Raw genomic sequence first — 18,524 nt, 5'->3', positions numbered from 1 at the left:
AACTGGGAAATCACTGCAATCAACTTCGACATCTCACCATTACCCTGCTTATGCAAGGTCCTTAGCTGTCTGATCACTGCTTTTCTTTTGAGGACTAGCGCCCCCTTCTATACAATTGAGAAACAGATTGATGAAATAACATGAACAAAGAATACAAAACTGAATCCAATCTGGGCTCTAATGTCAGCTCTTTCTCTTACTAACTGTGACACCCAGCAAGAAAGGCAACCTCTCCCAGCCTGTTAGTTTTACTATATACACACTGAGTACAAACATATCCTATAACTTTATGTGGTTGTTTTAAGATGTTCAAAGGATGATGGAGTAATTGATAGTTGAGAAATGCAGCCTATGATTAAGCACATTCAACCTTGTAGTCACTATGATGTCATAATAAAGAACACAATTGCTTATTCTCTTCAAAAAATTTTATAGTATTGATTATAACTGGGACTTGTTGTTCCCAGATATAACTTCTAATAGTAAGCCATTGGGTGCTGTAACTTCAGTACATTACCTTCACCTAAAATTTCTAGTGCCTTTGTGATAGTTTTGTTACCAGCATAAAGTATTCCAACACATCAGAACAGGCCAAAGCCTATATATTCTTTTTGTATTACTCATGGAATTGGACTCAATGATGATACATTTGTCTGCTAGGCTGCACAGAAAAATCATTAATAAAGGAATATACATCTGTAGATTATACCAGTAAAAAGCTTTTTTTGAAAATCATCTCTCATTTTCACCTTTCTATTGTGTATTTGCTAAAGAAAATATATGTCTGCTTTGCTGATCTCAGAATCTCAGAATTCTACATGTACTTAAAGTCCAAGGATTTCAATCTCTCAATAAATATGATTCAAATGTGTTCCCTACTCAGTGAAAGTTCTAATTATGAAATGGATATGCTAATTACCTTTGGCTGGTTATTAGCCAATATATACATGCATCATCATGTTTCATCTCATAAACACACAGACATTATATGTCAATCAAAAAGAAAAAAAGCATTTTTTAATGTTATGACACAGAATGTATGCAGGCCTAGGTCAGGTACCAAGCGATGTTTTGCAATAAAATTCTTTTATTTAGACATGAATGTACATACACCAGAGTCAAGTCCTCTGAAAATATAAATTAGTGCTCAAAAAGAAATAGCCTATTCTAAGAGACTTATCATTGAGTCAACATTTTCAATGAACCAAATTAAATATTATAAACACTATGCAACACCAAAGTGTCTTTAGATAGTTTATAGCCTTACTTCACTAACATTGTAAGTGTGCAAAAATAAAAATAAAACATTAGGTCATAATTAAAGCTCATCATAATTTCACAGTGGTTTCTAACAGTTATTAATTTAAAAAAAACCTTTTTTTATTGTCTTAGCTCCATCATTCCAGAATATTTTTTAGTCTATCTTTTCTTGTTTGTGACACCCTGAAATTATTTTCTTTCATTTTTTTGGCCTATCCTCAAATTGTCATAGAAAATTTATATAATACTCATTTTTTGACAATCAAAACTGACTTTTGCTTTCTTATATTCATGAAGTCAAACTTACTTATGAAAATTCTACCAAAACTCTATAATATATAAAAAGTAGAGTGGTAAGAATAAGTAGTTATATCACAAAACCATATTGTTGCCTCATATATTTCACCTGACTAGTGTATGACATGGTCCTTAAACAATTTATCTATTGTTTTAATTTCTTCATTTAAAGGATAAATGGGACGAGCAAAATTACTATATGTTGCATTTTTCTGTCCTTTTAAAATTAAGTTTAGTGGCTTTAGCACACATTCAATACACACGTATTCAATATCCACAGTCTTAAAGAGAATTTTTAAATCCATGCATGCACGCACACACACACACACACACAGAGAGAGAGAGAGAGAGAGAGAGAGAGAGAGAGAGAGAGAAATACATATACATCTTTCTAGTGGATTTGCAAAGCCAAAGAGAAGTTATTAAGTAGTGAATGTGTCAATCAATAATTTAATGGAGGGAAAAAAAAGAAGAAAGGAAGAGAGATAGATAAAGTAGAAATTAAAACAAGATATGGTCAAAATTTGAATAAAGTTTTCCCAAAAGACTTCATAAAGTGAAAAGTTGGGCTTCTTGCCACAATTCTGAATCAATCCATATCAGATGCCTCTTTAGAACATTGAGGTTAAAAAACAGTGTGGGGCATCTCTTTTCTTCATTCTTTGGTATATTTGACCTTTTACCCAAACTGGTTTTCTTTTGTGTCCCAAGACGGTTAGCCTGACTTTCCTCAGCATCCCATAAATGGTCAAGGGATGAAGGCTGGCCCTGCCTTTTCACCTGTGAGTGTTCTTGTGACAAATATTTACAAAAGCCTATTTCACACAAGGTCTGTGCCGGTCTGTAGGCTTTGTAATAAGCTTTTCGTCATACACGTACTATTTTTAGTACTCTGTCCTTGCTGTTAGCAAGGCTTTAGGAGAGAAGAAATATTTGAATTTGGGTTATATCCAAATATATTTTGAAATATATACTAGGTCTTCTGGGTGCTAGCCTCCCTTTCTTTTCTTTAATATAAACTATGCTCAGAGGAAACTTTATCAATTCCATCATCTGCTTCCTTAATGAATGCTGGATGGTTAATGAAGGATATAGATGTAGATATCAGGTCACCTGATTTTCTGGTTAAGCTTCTATACTAATTTCATCATCTATCATCATCTTTTCATTAAGCCACTTGTAAAATATTTCAATTAGGGAGTCAACAGTAAATCACTCCTTCAGACACAAACATAGTTCTTTTTCCATAAGCTGCTAATTGATTAAAATTAAATGTTGCTCCCATTGGATACAAAAATAATTTGATTAATAATACAATATCCCCTCAGCCATAAACTTCTATACCACAAGGAAATGTTCTTTGGTAAATAGCTGATTAGACTTGAAGCCAGTTCCCAGAGAGATACATTTCGCATTTACTCCTCTAGCAAAGAATCACAATCATAGAGAATTTGGATTGAAATAAGACCTCTGCTATGTCAGTTCAATGCACTCTCTTGGACTAAGGTAGGATTGATTTCAAATGCTATTTCTGTGTTTGTGAAACACTTTGATCTACCTATTTAAATAAAATGTCTTCTTCATTATGCAGATCCTTAAGAAAAAGTCAATTATACTGCTCATTTTGTAACATAAAGATAGTTTCCAAGATATTTCCATGTAACTGTTACAAACTAACTTGAAAAAATAGTTTTCTATTATTAAAATGGGGCTGGGGATATAGCTCAGTTGGTAGAGTGCTTGCCTTGCCTGCCCAAGGCCCTGGGTTCAATCACCAGCACCAAAAAATAAAATAAAATAAAATTGTATTTGGATGTTCTATTATTAAAATACTGTCAACTGGTTCAGCTTGGACACTGAACTAGGTGGTGTAAACTAGGCAAGATCAGGGTTTTGTCCTATTGAGAAAGAACTCTTTCTTTATATGTGGGACAAATAACTAATCTCTGTTTACTAAAGCAAAATCAACCATATCATAAACGTATGCTAATAAAAAGCAGAATAAAATCAAAAGTGTATCCATCAAGGCCAAGTCATCATTAGTATTGCAACAATGTGTCACAGACTGTGTCCTACTGATAAGCCAAGTATTTTGTGCCCTAGAGTTGTTACAAGCACAGGTTACATAGTGATACTGATTGGGCTTATCACTATACTATTTACTATTTACAGAAATACACTAAGGTTCTTTATGCTACAGTGTCACCATGTATATTAAATAGAACTAAAACCCACTACAATGTTTGCATGACTGTGTGAGATACACCAGTAAACTGCTCAGCAAGGCACTTGCCACTGGAAACTGAATCATCCAATGTATTTACTAACCAGAGGAGAGTTGTTTCAAAACAACTTCATTTCCAGTTAAAATTATTTGTGAAATACATTTGTAAAACCATGTCTATATTTAGTTCTCTGGTAGGTATTAAATACATATATTTTTTCCTCCACAATGATTAAATCTAATGAGCCTATGAATATTATGTTTACCAGTCTTTAAATAGTACTCATCAATTATAATAAACACAATTCTCTTCAGTGTAGACATTTAATTTCCAATTTTCTTTATCCTTTTTTAGACAATAGTGAAGGGAGTAATTCTGAGGCATGAGTTATTAGCTGTGCTTCTCAGCTTTGGTTGTGCTTTGGAATCATCTGGGGAGCTGCCAAAAACACACTGGTATCCCATTCCCCCCAGGGATTGATTTAACTGCTATGTTTCTCCACACGGTAAGATTCTTCAAGGGCTTGCAATAGGTGATTTTAATGTGCAAAGTTGGAATCCACCAACGTTAAAGTACCCTTAGCCTACATAAGGTCCGAGTCTGATACACTTTGATTTATCACTATCAACCCTTTAGCTACATAGTGTTTTCTCAAAGGCAAAAAGAGGAAAAATCTTTTTTCCTCATAACGTATATTTTCACTATTTGTTCACAAACATCAAGATTAATAAATTTAAGCATTAAAGTAAGAAAATGCAGGCCACATTTTAATATAACTTTGTTATTCTTTTGGTAAATATCAGTCATAAGCCTTGATTTCTTACAATTCAGCAATGTTGACCAAGTTTTCATAGAACTGTAAAATCATTCACATGGACTAATGTGAGATTGTTAATAGGCAAAAGACAGAGGCCACATCCTCTTTTCTTCATGCTGTTCTTACCTGTGTTCGTGGGGTATCATGGAATTCCAGGGCTGGCACTTGATGCCACTCTTGGTGATAGACACTGTTCCCTTGTAGCTGCCTCCTTTACCAATGATGCAGTTCCTAATGTAGTCTATTGAAGAAGCAAAAGAAAATGTTGTAAAAATGTGTCTTTTTTTTTAACCTTATTAATATTGTGTGGGTTTTTGTATGCTGTATTTATTAAAGAAAAAAAATAAAATTCCATTTAAATCTGTAAGAAATTAACTCTGTTCAACTATTTCAAATAACACAGACATGTTTTTCCTAAAGCTTCTACTATTTTCAAAATAACATATTTCAGAATAATCTAAAACAAACAGGAAGACTATTGAGAAGCTTTAATTTTGTGAGTATATTAAACATAGATAACCACAGAGATAACACAGAATAATAGTCTATATTCTCAAGTAGCCAGGCCATTGTGATTTGCTCATGTGCATAGTCTAAAGAAAATATTAAAAATAAAAATTGATTCTTAAACTCTGTTTTGAATTCAGAAGTTTAAGATAACAAAATTAATTTCTTTTTTTAACTAGGTAAAATTGTGTGATATATATATGATAATTATATTAGTTTGATTACTATTTTTCATATTTTCTCCAATATTTAAGCTGCTAAATTACAAGAAAGCTGAATTTTAAGAAGCTGCATATTTCTATCAAATAATAGTACTATAGCTGTTAACAAACTAAAAGAAAGAATGAATTAGAATGCTCTTAGGTTAGATTATGAGTTGTTTGTGGATTTGCAGAATTATTAGAATATGTAGAAAGATTACCTTATTTTCTACCATCAATTTCCTTTTAATTTTAGTTAAACATTAACCCATCAACACGAAAAATCTATATATAGTATCAAATAACCAAATTTAATAGGACACATCATGTTTTTTTGAAAACACTAATTTTAAAATAAAAGTTATTTTCATGTGTATAATCCATAATTGTTGTTTTCTATGATGGGAGATTTGATTTGTAAATTGATATTTATTTAATATTTTATGATTTAATTTACATAATTCTGCTTTTGAACAATGTAAATATTTTGTGAGTTCAATATCAGACCACCAGAAGAGAGAAATTAACAAATAATACAGTCTAAATCCCTTTTAAAAAATGTTTTAAACCTGGCTGAGATTGTGGCTTATTGGCAGAGCCCTTGCCTCGGAATTATGAGGCACTGGGTTCAATCCTCAGCACCATATCTAAATAAATAAAATAAAGATATTGTATCCATCTACAACTTAAAAAAATAGAAAAACACTTTAAACCATTTTTATTGGTACATATTAATTATACCCTCTTTAAAATTTTTTTTAAACTATATGATTAGGTATAGATCCAATTTATTTGTCCAGAATCTCCATATTTTATTTCTTATCAATTCACTATAATAGATTAGATATCCAAAGTTCTTAAAATTAAAAGTCTATAAGCTAAAAATTCAACACAATACAGGGTACTTAATCTAATAAGATAAGGAGATACTTTCTAAAATAGGAGAATAGGAAGAATACCAGTTCTAAGAGATGCCCCTTCAAAAACGCCAAAGAGGAAGGAGGACATCTAGTTTATAGAAAATTGGGGAAATATTCTAAAAATAGGGTACTCCTTTCATCAGGCTTAATGGATGAATTAACTGCAATAACATATTATCATATAATGGAAACATCAGTGGGGAAAAGCAGGGAGGCAGGAAGTGACAGATGTGTTATTTCATATTTTATTTCATTATGAAATATTTAGGAAAATGTCAGTTACCTTTGTTTTCATAGAGGTCAAACTCATGGCCGAACTCTTTTTTTACTCCACTTGACATGCTATTGAAAGGCAACCAGAGGCATCGTTTCCTTGTTTTATCAAAAACAAAAGCCCTGAAAAAAAAATATCTGAATGAAAAGAAGGAATACTACTATTTATACAATTTTGAAAGAACAGCATATGGTTTACCAAGGAGGACAATATATAAAAACAGAGGCATTACTGTATACTCATAATAAAATCATAAGTAATTTCAAACTGACCATTTTGATGCCAGATGAGGAAAAAAAATGTTTTGTAGGTATGCATTTTATATCAAATCAAATGCTATTTGCAATGTTCTCATGTTATTCCAAATTACTTGTAGAAAAATAAGAGCTTCAACCAGCAATGTCAATATGTAACACAACTACCTGGTTATCTGTGAAGACTTTTTATTAAATACCCACCAGGTTAGATTTTATTTGCAGTTACATACAAATTATTTGAGATATCAGAATGATGTTCCAAAGTTTGTAATTGTACTAAATAGATTTTTAAATGTATTTCCTAAGGTGCATTAGACAAATGACCACTTCTGGAGATTCTCCTAGGAAAGAATGTTCTGAAATCAAATGTTTAAAATTTTTTACATATAATATCCCTTCTTGGTGAGTCATGATATACTAGAGATTATTGAAGGCTATAAAAATCTTGCTATGAGGATAATTTTGTTTGCTCAAATCACTATTTCCTAAATAAGTTTTCTTGCATAGGCATTTTAATAAAAAAAATGTAAGTGTTAGAGAATATGCTTTTGATGTATCATCTTAAGGAAAATTGCTAAAACGTGTCACTCCTACATAACCATAGCTAAGAATCATACTAGATTTTGCTGTTCTGGTTCATAAAATTTTTATCTAAAACAAAATGATAAATACCCCCAAAATTGCTAAAAAAAAAAGTATTTTTTATTAGAAAAGTGGGTAAATGCTGGGATCCTAATTAGAATAAGTTATACTCTGTGTATGTATAATATGTCAAAATACACTCTACAGTAATGTATATTTAAAAGGAACCAAAAAGAAAAAGAAAGGAAGGAAGGAAGGAAGGAAGGAGGAATTAATGAATGAAAAGTATTGGTACAGAGTTCAGAGTTTTCAGTTGCTAATCTCATTAAACCTTTCTCTCATTCCGTTATAACAATATATTCTCTAAGAATAGCATTTTAAAACGTTGTTTTACACATACATATGGAGTGTTTGAGACTGTCAATTACATGGTTGTATTTTCTTTCAAATATGACTTTAAGAGTTTTTAATCTGAGCTTTATTTAGATTACCATATTGTTTTAAAAAATGACTTTTTTCTATTTTCTAGTCGTTTTATGTCTGGAGGGCAACTTCATTACCAGGCAGTCATGGCTAGAAGAAAAAAGACTCCTGTTTTCTTAAGTCAGTTCATGAATTTGGAGAGCCATTTTCTGGAGAGCTTAGAACCAGGCATTCTGTCATCTTTCTACCTAGCAAAGAGGAACGCAGTTCCTATAACATCAACACTGTTGATTCCTGCTCAAGAGGTAATAGTGTTTGAGAATGTTCTATACCTCTGCCTCACTTTACACAACTTTCTTGATGTTTTCCAAGTAGTGTGGTTTTCATCACTTTTTAGTCCTATGACAACTCTGGAAACAGGATTTTTTTGATTCATTAAGAACCAATGGGCTGGGGTTGTGGCTCAGCAGTAGAGTGCTCGCCTAGCATGTGTGAGGCCCTAGGTTCGATCCTCAGCACCATATAAAAATAAATAAATAAATATATTGTGTCCAACTAAAGAATAAATTTTAAAAAGAACCAAATTTCAATATGTCCTTTCAATTCTAAATAACTGCTGTATTTAGTGACATGTGAAAATTTTACCATTAATGGGCAGAAGAACCTTGTTTGTACGTATGCAATATTACATGTGGTTTTCTGCATAGGTCAACATATATTTGAATATAAAATATAACTCAACAAGAATTTGATAAGAAAATCTCAAACTTTATATAAATGAGATATTAGAGTATTTATTAATAAGGCCAACGTGACATTTTCAAAGCAGCAAAATCATCTTAGCCTCTACTAAATAAAACAAAGTAAGAATGATGAATGTGAATATTCAGTGTTAGCGATACTTTTGTTACTTTTAGACCAAGGAGAATATGTTTTCAGATTTATAGTTAAAAATCAACCATGAAATACAGTTATCCTTTTCGAACCCTGAGGAAGAAAATACAATGCCAACCTATTCAATTGCCAAAAGAACATCTAGATAAATCTACAGAGCTGAGATGTTGACTGAAAGTAATTTTTCCTAATTTATTTCTAACAGTCTCAAGGCTTTATATAAAAGACGGGGAATGAAACAGAATTAAATAATTGTGTTAATTGTAGCAAAATAATCATACAAGCAAAGTCAATTCTCACTCCCTTTGCCAGGAAATATTTCCCTGAAAGTAATAGCTTGGCTATAGAAAAAGAAAAGAGATAGTCCTTCTTCTGTCTAAATCTGTTGAAGACCTTCTTTGGCCATGTTTTGGTTTAGATATGAGGCCTTCCCCTGAAGATCATGTGTGAGACAATGCAAGAAGGGAGATTAATCCACTGATCTGGATTAACTGGGCTATAACTCTAGGCAAGTAATGTATGGCTGGAAGAGATAGGTCATTTAGATTATGCCCTTGGGGTTTATATTTTGCCCCTGGTAAGCAGTGAGCTCCCTCCCCCATCCTCCCCCATTCTGTTTCCTTCCGTGTTGCCGTGTCTTGAACTGCTTTCCTCCACCATGCTCTTCCCCCAATATGTTTTGCCTCACCTTGGGTCCAGAGTTATGGAGTTGGCCAACCATGGACTGATCAACTCTGAAACCATGAGCCAAAATAAACTTTCCCTCCTCTCTGTTGTTCTTGACACATTTTTTTGGTCACAGTATGGAAAAAGCTGATTGAAACAATGCCCTATGCCTGCAGGTCTATAATGTTCATTCCTCGAAGACTGACAAGATAAAAGTAGTACTTCTTGTCATGACATATTGCTAAACCCTGTGTTCACACATTCGGTGTCACTATTCAAATGTAATAAGCTAGGGTTAAAAATTTCAGAATTTTACACACAATCCTGTTTTTAAAAGGAGATAAAATTGGGAATGAAAGAAGAGAAATAAATGAAAAGAGAGAATTTTTACAAAGAAGAATAAGGAAATACACCTCCTCCTGGCAGTTTGGAAGACTATTGAGATGAAATCATCACCATTCTGGCCCCAAGCTATGTCTTATCCACTGGGATCACTGGCAAAACAGTAAGAATTCTTCCCTATGAGGTCACATGGAGACTGGTAAAAGATAAGAAACTGTCTAGTTCAGTCCCCTCCAGCCTCCTTGAAATGCTCAATCATTGTTCATGTGAGACTTCATCATCACTATCCCCTAACTTCTTTTAAACAGGCTCTGCTGCTGACACCAATCCCTCTAGTTTTTTATCTAACTCACTCAACACCTTTTATTTAAATCCCTGAAGACAACTGTATAAGTTGCAGTAAATTTTGGCTGTTGCCCAATTTTCTTCACTTCTTTTGCAAGGGAAAAGAAATGGTTTATTCTTAATAGAATATTTTTTAAATGTTGGAGAGATAAAAGTCAATTTAATTTGATTTTAGTTAGATTGTGCATAAGATGAGAAAACAAAAGAAAAAAAATAAAAAATCAAGGACACTGGATTTTAGAAGGTGTTTTTTGTACTCTTTCACTCAAGCCATACCTCCCTCAACTGAAAGATACGTCTTCTATTATAATGAGGTAAATCTAGAATTCAATTTAGTTTAATGGGCAAAGTACATATTTTGAATACAAAAAAAAGAGAGAGAAAAAAAAGTAAAACACAGTTACAATGTATATACATTTATGTGTACACAATATTTGGGGAAGTATCTTAAGAAGGAAATTCAAAAACTTACTTGCAAGTGAATGGAAGTCCTTTATTCCTAATACATCTATTGGCACATTGGTCTGGAGTATTCATTTTTTTGGTTTTAATCTTCAGTAATGGGTCTTCTTTGATTAGAGTTGTCTTAGCTGACTTTTTGAATTCATGGAGTGTATTTCTTCTTTTCTTCTGTCCCTCTATTAATACAAAAAATAAAAAATAAATATAGGAGAAATCCTTGTAAGGCTTATATAGAAAAACAAGTGCTTAAAGATTACCTATAGCAATTTTATTCAGTAACATACTAGATCTCCAGGACTGGGGGGGTGGAGTGAGTTAGGGAATAGTTAAGAGCAAGAGAAGACTACTTGTCATATGGAGTCACGGATCTACATTTCTTTCAAGTGAAGGATGCATTTCAAAATAAGAATACAGTTCATGCTAAAATAAATAAATAAATAAATAACCCTATGGAAACAGTTGTTAAGTAATTAGGATGGAGTTCACCCTAAAGAAGTTATATTCTCCCACCAGCATGCAAGCAAGCATCTGTGCAAAGACCATACCATGCCATGCTTCATAATTAAATTTTCCATTTTCTTTCTAAAATTGGTTCTTCTGTGAGTTGAGTGTTAATCAGTAAGACAATTCAAAGTGAGAAACTTTTCACTAAAAAACACAGTGGACAAATTCTTCTGATCTGCTTTTGAAATTGTTTCATACTTTTCATATTTTAGCCCTCTCTTCTCATTTACAACATAAATGTTTTCTGTGCTTTAGGGCATTATCTCTTACTATCACTGAACTGTTTGTCTTGAGATCAAGCCAAATGCTGTAAATCAAATGTATGTAAAACTTCATCCTTTAATGTAGCAATATCATTTTTCTTCATGAAAATATAAAACCCTAAGATAACATGAACCCTCCTACTAAAAACCTGAAAAACAGAACCAAAACATCCTCTAGTCTTAATCTTATGGGTAACTTAATAGTTCAAAAACGTATTGCTTTATTCTTGGTTTTCCCAAGTCTAATAATGATCATCATCTTTATAATATGGATCAAAATATTTTATAGATTACAGCTGTCATATAACAGGTATGAACATGATTGGGCCCCTTTGCCTGTCAATCTCTTGAACATCCTTATAACAAAGGCAGTAATGATGCCTTCATTTTCAAAGCAAAGAAACCAACAACCAGGGAAAATTAATTGACGCACTTAGAAGATCTCAGATTAAAAAGCCAGCTGCCCGCCTTCAGAATTACAACTCTGAACTACTCGCCATGCCATCTTTATCTAAGAATTGTCAAGAATGTCTGCGGAAATATGATTTGTAAACACTGAAGATTTGGTTCACAGCTATCAATTCAGAAGAAACTTGGATGGTAGAACAGGACATGTATTCCTGATCTTTATGTGGTACAAATGTGTCAAAAAAAAAATGGTGAAATACTCTGTGTAGAAAATTTGGAAATCTGGCTAGCAGAGTGAGGTACCAAGAATGGCATCACATCCTGAGTTTGCCAGAAACAACTGGCTCTAGTTGGTTTACTAAACATGCAGATGCTATTTATTAAAGTCTCTCTTAACCTGAAGCCCACAATAAATAGAGAAAACATAAGGTATTTTAAATTTTTGGTTCTCTGTAAAACTTTAAAACAATCTCCTAAACACTGGTGTAATTCCTATAAGGATACTTTCATTTTTCTTTTTCTTCTTTTTATTTTTATTTTTTGCTTTTCTTTGCCCTTTAAGATAGAATGGCTATTGGGCTATGGTACAATAGATATAGGTTAAAAGATATTTTAACATAAATATTCAATCAACCAAATGATCTATCAATGCTATTTAATGAAAATGGGGCCAAATGCCTTGTATAACATTGGCAGAGAGATGATAATTCTGGCCAAATGATTTAACTACCTGAACCATTAATGTACCAATTAATTTACAAAATGAAAAATATATTAATAGCGAATGAAAATGAATTATTTAAGCTATACTCATTAAATAAATATTTGGAAATAAATTTATAAATTTGATAAAACCATGTGCATATGCAAATTTTTAGTTTTGTTTTTGAAGTTGCATCTCCTAGCATCAAAAAAGGAAAAAAAAATAAAGAAATTTTATCCTTTAATTTCTGACACCAGAGAATAAAAGGCTATTCTGTTAAACAAAGAAGACATAATTCTTTTTCAAAGTTTGGTTTCTGTCACAGACCATGTTAATCGGAGATAAGTTTTTCCATTTAGACTTTTCACTTCCTTTGATCTTACATCACTATTTCTTTGGTGATCTGAAATAGTTCATAGCATAATAATTTGATTTCCTTTGCAAGGTTGAATATTTCCCAGAAATAAATACTAGTTGGTTGATGGAGAAAAATCTACTAAAAACACTGTTCACCAAGATGGAAAATCGATATATATTTCGCAAATGAATTCCATTGACTAAAAATATAAAACTATTTTTTCCTGATGTATAATGTATTTATAATGTATTTATTAAACATGTCAAAGTGTAAGAGAAGAGCTTAAAAATACATTTAAAAAGTCTAAGACAAAATGAAATTCCTAATATAGTTTAGTAATTATCATTTAAAATAGAACTCCTGATCAAGGGTCTGGTTTGCTTTCTTAATACCATGCAATATGAACATAAGAAATGAGGACTATTTTGAAGAAAGGGGGTCACTGTGAATTTCTTGGTTTTATTTAATTCTACAGATCCTCAGCTGCCCTATTGAAAGGTCTTACTGCTGTATCACATAAAATACTCTATTCTTGCTTACTGGTCAGTTTTCCATGGCTAAAGATCAAAAAGTATTCTGAAAAACAAACCAATCTATAATTTTCATTTATTAGATCATAAATAGAAGTAAAAAGCTGATCTGGGGCTATAAAGCTCAGCAGGGACAGTCAGAACCAGATACCAAGCCTCCCTCCTCACTACTGACTCCTCCTGGCATATAAACTTTGCCTTATAAGTCATTTACTCTAGGTCAGTAACTAAGTACAAAAAATATAAAGTTCAAGCTAGTTGTATATCAGACAACCCACGTATCTATAAAATCAATCACTTATTCAATAAGAGAAAATTCAAAACATAAGTCATTGGAAAACAGCATCTGAAAATAAAATTTCTTTGCTGAAAATAGTTGCAACTTTGCCTTCCATATGTATTAACAACTGATGCTTGTTTTACCAAAAACAGTTAAAAGCCAAGCTTCATTTGGGAAGAAACTCAAAAATATCTTTGGATCAGATTTTTTCCTATTATTTTTGTGTGTGACTGTTAGTTGAAGTTTATAAACAAAATATTGAATTGAAATCAAAGGGTAAGAGATCACTGCAAATTTGTCATGCTTTCCTGTATTTTAAATCATAACTCTTTTTTAAAAAAACTTCTCCCAGTATGGGAAAATATTCTGTAAGCTATATTTCCTGAAGAATCTAAAGTCCCTATTTTAGATCTGAAATCATTAGGATGCTAGTGAAAACCTACAAACAGAAAGCGGGGTCAAAAGTATCAAGGTGCTTGAAGAAAGACACATTTCTCCCTCTGGTCCCAGGGTTTCACACTCATTTCTCTCAGTACCTCATATATTTTCCTCTATATGGACTAACCATTGACTTCAAAGGAAAATCGTGCAAGGAAAGGATTTGCAGGGTGTGAAGAGAAGAAGGAATTTGGCTCCACATATTCTGAGAAACCTACCTCCATGATTAGTAATTAACAGTTTGAAGTGGCAAGATGTTAAGATGAAAGTATAATGAGAATTAATGGAAAGAAAGGATTGTGGCTGGAGATGAGAATCACAAATAAAAGTTCCCATCTCCACTGTTAGAATCAGGGCTCAGAAGTCACGAATCAACAATCATCTCCCCTTCTTTAGAAAAGGTAACCAAATCACAAATAAGGATGACAAAAGGAGATTGGTCAGATTTAAACCAGATGTAGCTTTTTGAGAAGCAATATTATAATCTCTTCCATGGAGATTTATAAAATGAAGTGATCAATGGGGCTTGACACGCCTCCTTAATATTTCTCTCCATCTCCTTCCTTGTTCAGGGTTTCATTGATATAGAAACCCCATCCTAGTCTCTGATGTCACTGTCCACTTCTGCCTACAACTCTGTCCACATAGCAACTGAAGTAACCACACTGAAGTAGGACTTCAGTCAAGCATCTTGTCAATGCAAAACTTTCACCTGCTGCCCACAATATTCACTATAGAGACCACATGTTGTAGCCTGTAGGCTTTTCATTCTATCTCATCTCACTGTTCCAGTCACAGGCCAGACTCCCCCTCAGATTCCCAAATGCCTACTGTGACTTTCCATGTGGAGGTCTTTCTGAGGCAACGGTGATACTTTCTCACCTCTACACTTTTAGCCACTTTTGTCCTCCTAGCATAGGTACTCACCAGGGTACCACTCATTTTTCATACTTTTGGATACCATATACCTCCTAACCCTGCTTTGATTCACTAAGCTAGGAATGAACTCTCAATGATAGTATAATAGCATTTCTAAACAGAGGGTTTTTTTTTAACCTGTCTTAGCCAAACGATATTTTAGAAGTACATTTCATTTGATTTTACTGCTTCTGGCTTCAATATAAGTAAAAGAAAAATAATTACACATTTCATTCACATAGACTTGGTGGAATCTGATCTCTGTCTCTTAACTAATGAAGATATTAAGACAATTAAGGTATTTAAACTTCAATTTTTCCATGTAAAATAAATCCAATAATGCCAATCTTATTAGAACTAAATAAAATATACTTTAGAACTTGTTCTATAACAGTTGCTTAAAAAATATAGGTCCCTTCCCCATTTGTTTATCTTTATGTTACCCAAAGACTCTTGGACATTAGGTACACATTTAATGCTTCTTTTGTTACAGAAGATTGGATGTTTGTTTCCAGTGTAAGTAGAAATGAAGAGAAGGTAATTCAATCTCCAATGACTCCAATAAGGATCACTTGGATCAACCATATTGAACCTAAGAAACTTTTCAAGAAAGCATCTCCATGATGCATTCTGTTCATCATTGCTGTGAACTTACAGTACCCACTTCTTTTCTAACAGTGTGCTAATTTGATATAATACATGAAAAAGTACAATGAAAACAAAAATAAGTAACAACAACTCTACATGTTCAATTTTAAAATACATTAAAAAAGAACAAGCTTTATACGCTGTAAGAAGACTACCCAGTTTTCATTGTGGAAGCCATTTTTTATTTTTTTTTAACTATCAAATTAAATTTGCCACCCAAAAATGGTGGGCCCTCTTTTGAGTATAATTTTAGCATTATCCACTTCAGGAATTATTCATAACATATATCTGTAATTCTCAACTGGCCTCTTCTTGCCTGCCAGCATACACTTGGGCTGCTTTCTCCCTATAGTCAGGAAACACAGTCATTTCAACATTAGCCAAAGTGAAATATAATTACAAATGTATATCTCCTGCCAAAACTTCGTAATGCATGCCAAAAACAAATAGACATTGTCTATGGTTAATCTACTGTTTGGGTTTTCCACACTGTGCTCTCCTTGCATTAACACAGATGATTTCAGGTAAATTTTATTCTACTTCAGCACAACAAATTGTAATCTTTTAAAGGGAAAACCATCAAAAACACTAGCCATGATTTCAACTTTTGCTCAACATCCCCTAAACCAGTAATGACTTATATGAATGTATTTTAACATGACACATCTCAAGAATGATAAACTGCTTGATGTGCATGAATTTCTTTCTCACCTCCTCACAGATCTTACCTACATGACTATAAATTGACCTGCTCCAAACAGTTTCATTTTCCAAAAGGGCCACTTCCCCAAATAGAAGAAAGCCAGGTAGGCTAAATAATTTTTCTTATCACTTAGCAAATTCTTGAAGTTTTCAACCATTGTATTATCTCAGAAACGAGATCAGAAGTCTGATAAATTCCATACTTTACTTATCTCAAGAGATTCAGCCAGTTCTGTTTTGCATTGTACAAAGCCATGTCTGCCATCTGGGCATGCGTTCCAGTCTTTTATTCCCCTGTGCCTACCCTGGACGTTCACTGCCTTCTACTGTTGGCACCCCAGTCACCACAATGATAATACACCAAATACAGATGTTTCCTCTTGTCCTGATAACAAGAGAAAACTTCCCACACCATAAAATGAGATCTCTAAACTTCCAGGCACTCTGAATGCCCAAGCAACTCCTGAGCAACCTGCAAATCCAAGGAAGAAAGTAGGAGCCTGAAAGGAGCAATACTGCATCTTTGATCTAAGTCACACACAGTTTTTGCCTCCCAGGCACTGCAGTTTCAGGGGGAAGGCATTCCATGCCCAGAAAGAATGAGAACTTAGAAGAGAGGCTTTCTCTTTCATTTTTATAACATGCATATAATCTGAGTTTAATTTGTCTGCTCTAAAGGAAAACCTGTATAACGTCATAATTTGGCTCTGCATCTTGACTAGATGATGTGGGGTAGAGAATTGTCTTGGAAAATTGTCCTCTGGAAAAAGCTGAGTCTCTGTTGGACTGACCAGTCCTCTCCCCTCTTAGGACCAGACTCTTCAGCTTTTTTAATTTGTCCAAACCAACAAAGTTTCAGCCAGTCTTAGTACTTCGTTCTTATCCCATAATTCACAACTGTTAGGCTAAATGAGATGAAGCTGGGTTGGTGGGAGTAGGGGGAAGAAGGGGTGCTCTGGGGATGTTAATTATCATTTTAAATGCTTTTCAAACAGAAAAAGAATGTCAAAAGAAAGCATAATGAGAGGTTTGGAAAACCCATACCACACACTGAGTTAAGCCAGGATGCTGGGAATAGAGAGAGTGTGTGTTAGAAGAAAAGGGGAAGGCTAGCAAGACAAGAGTTAAAATAATAATTATAATAAGAAAAAAAAAAACTAACCTGCATAGGGGATGGCGATGGGAAGCAGAAGGAGATGTAGGAGGACGTGCTGCAGCAGCAGGACTGGCAGAAGTTTGGTCACCCACATGGTGCTGCGGGACGCGCTGGTGGGTCCCACTGGAGGAGATGCCCCGGTGAAAGAATCCTGTTCGCAGTCAGTGCCTAAAAGAGCCAGTCGGCTCTGAGCTGCTTTTTATTGCGATGAGCTAAGTTTGTTGTGTGATTAACTGGAAAGATCTAGGTCTGAACTCCCTCTTACGGTAAGAAACTGTTTAACAACAGCCCTTTACTCTCTTCCAGCCCCTCCCTTCCTCACTCCCCCCACCACAACACCCAACAGATCCCACCCCCCACCACTCCCCCCGTTAAGAAAGAAACTTACAAAGAAAAGGTCACCTGGCCTGAGGCCAGCTCCAATTTGGAAGCTCAGGCTCCAGATCCTAGTGGCTCCTATCCGAGTAGGGAAGGGAGGAGCAAGACTCAGCCCAATAGTTAAATCAAGGCACAGGCAGAGGACCAATTCGCTCAATTTAAACAGGAAAATACATGTGTTTACATATCTATTTGGGAAAAGAGGAAGGGGAAGCAGCATAAGAAGAAAGCAAAGAGCTGCTTTTCTGCCAAATGTGCCCCAGCTCCTAATCTGTCTAGTTTCACTGCTGGAGCAACCTAGGGATTCAAATCACAGACTGGTTCAAATCACACCGGTTCCCTGGGGTTTTAAAGACTGGGAGAGAGGTGGGAGGGAGGGGAAGGAGCAGAACCCTGGCACTTTCAGCCTAGGTAGAGAGGGGTTAGGTAAGAAAAGGGTGTGGTTTTGTGAGACAAAAATAAATAAAAAAGAACAACTGAAGCTCTCAGATTGTCTAGTGTGAGAATCACCTTGTCTGATGGGCTCAGGGCAGGCAATCTTTTTCAGACATTGTGCCAAACTCCCAAATCACCACAAATATACCCAAAATAACTTGTCTGATTTACTTGTGATGGTTCCTATTAAAATGTCTAAGAGAGAGTCATTGTCAATTGCTTATCTCTGACAGGTAAATATTCCTTTGGCAATATGTCCTTGTATATACGTACATCCATATAATTTATATTATACACACACACACACACACACACATATCAATATGCATGCA

The 18,524-nt window shown here is 34.0% G+C and overlaps 1 protein-coding gene across 2 annotated transcripts in view; it reads right to left on the bottom strand.

The window, feature by feature from the left end:
- Positions 1-17,915, bottom strand: part of Hgf (hepatocyte growth factor) — a 78,805-nt gene extending 60,890 nt beyond the window's left edge. Inside the window, exons 1-5 of one of the 2 annotated variants that reach the window (XM_046464202.2) lie at positions 17,768-17,915; positions 17,386-17,547; positions 10,482-10,647; positions 6,510-6,622; positions 4,726-4,840 (exon numbers count right to left, since the gene is read on the bottom strand). In XM_046464202.2, coding sequence (XP_046320158.1) covers positions 4,726-4,840; positions 6,510-6,622; positions 10,482-10,647; positions 17,386-17,473 — 482 coding nt within the window. In that variant the 5' untranslated portion in view covers positions 17,474-17,547; positions 17,768-17,915. Of the gene's footprint in view, positions 1-4,725; positions 4,841-6,509; positions 6,623-10,481; positions 10,648-17,385; positions 17,629-17,767 lie in introns of those variants that run through there. The other variant, XM_046464203.2, reaches the window with a different exon arrangement.
- Positions 17,916-18,524: the final 609 nt, after the last annotated feature.

The sequence above is a fragment of the Marmota monax genome, unplaced genomic scaffold, assembly GCF_021218885.2.
Source record: "Marmota monax isolate L192 unplaced genomic scaffold, Marmota_monax_Labrador192_F-V1.1 WCK01_AAM20220418_F8-fsc00065, whole genome shotgun sequence".
Taxonomy (NCBI): domain Eukaryota; kingdom Metazoa; phylum Chordata; class Mammalia; order Rodentia; family Sciuridae; genus Marmota; species Marmota monax.
Note: the sequence above shows the minus strand (reverse complement) of the source record. Positions and strands in the feature narration are given on the sequence as shown.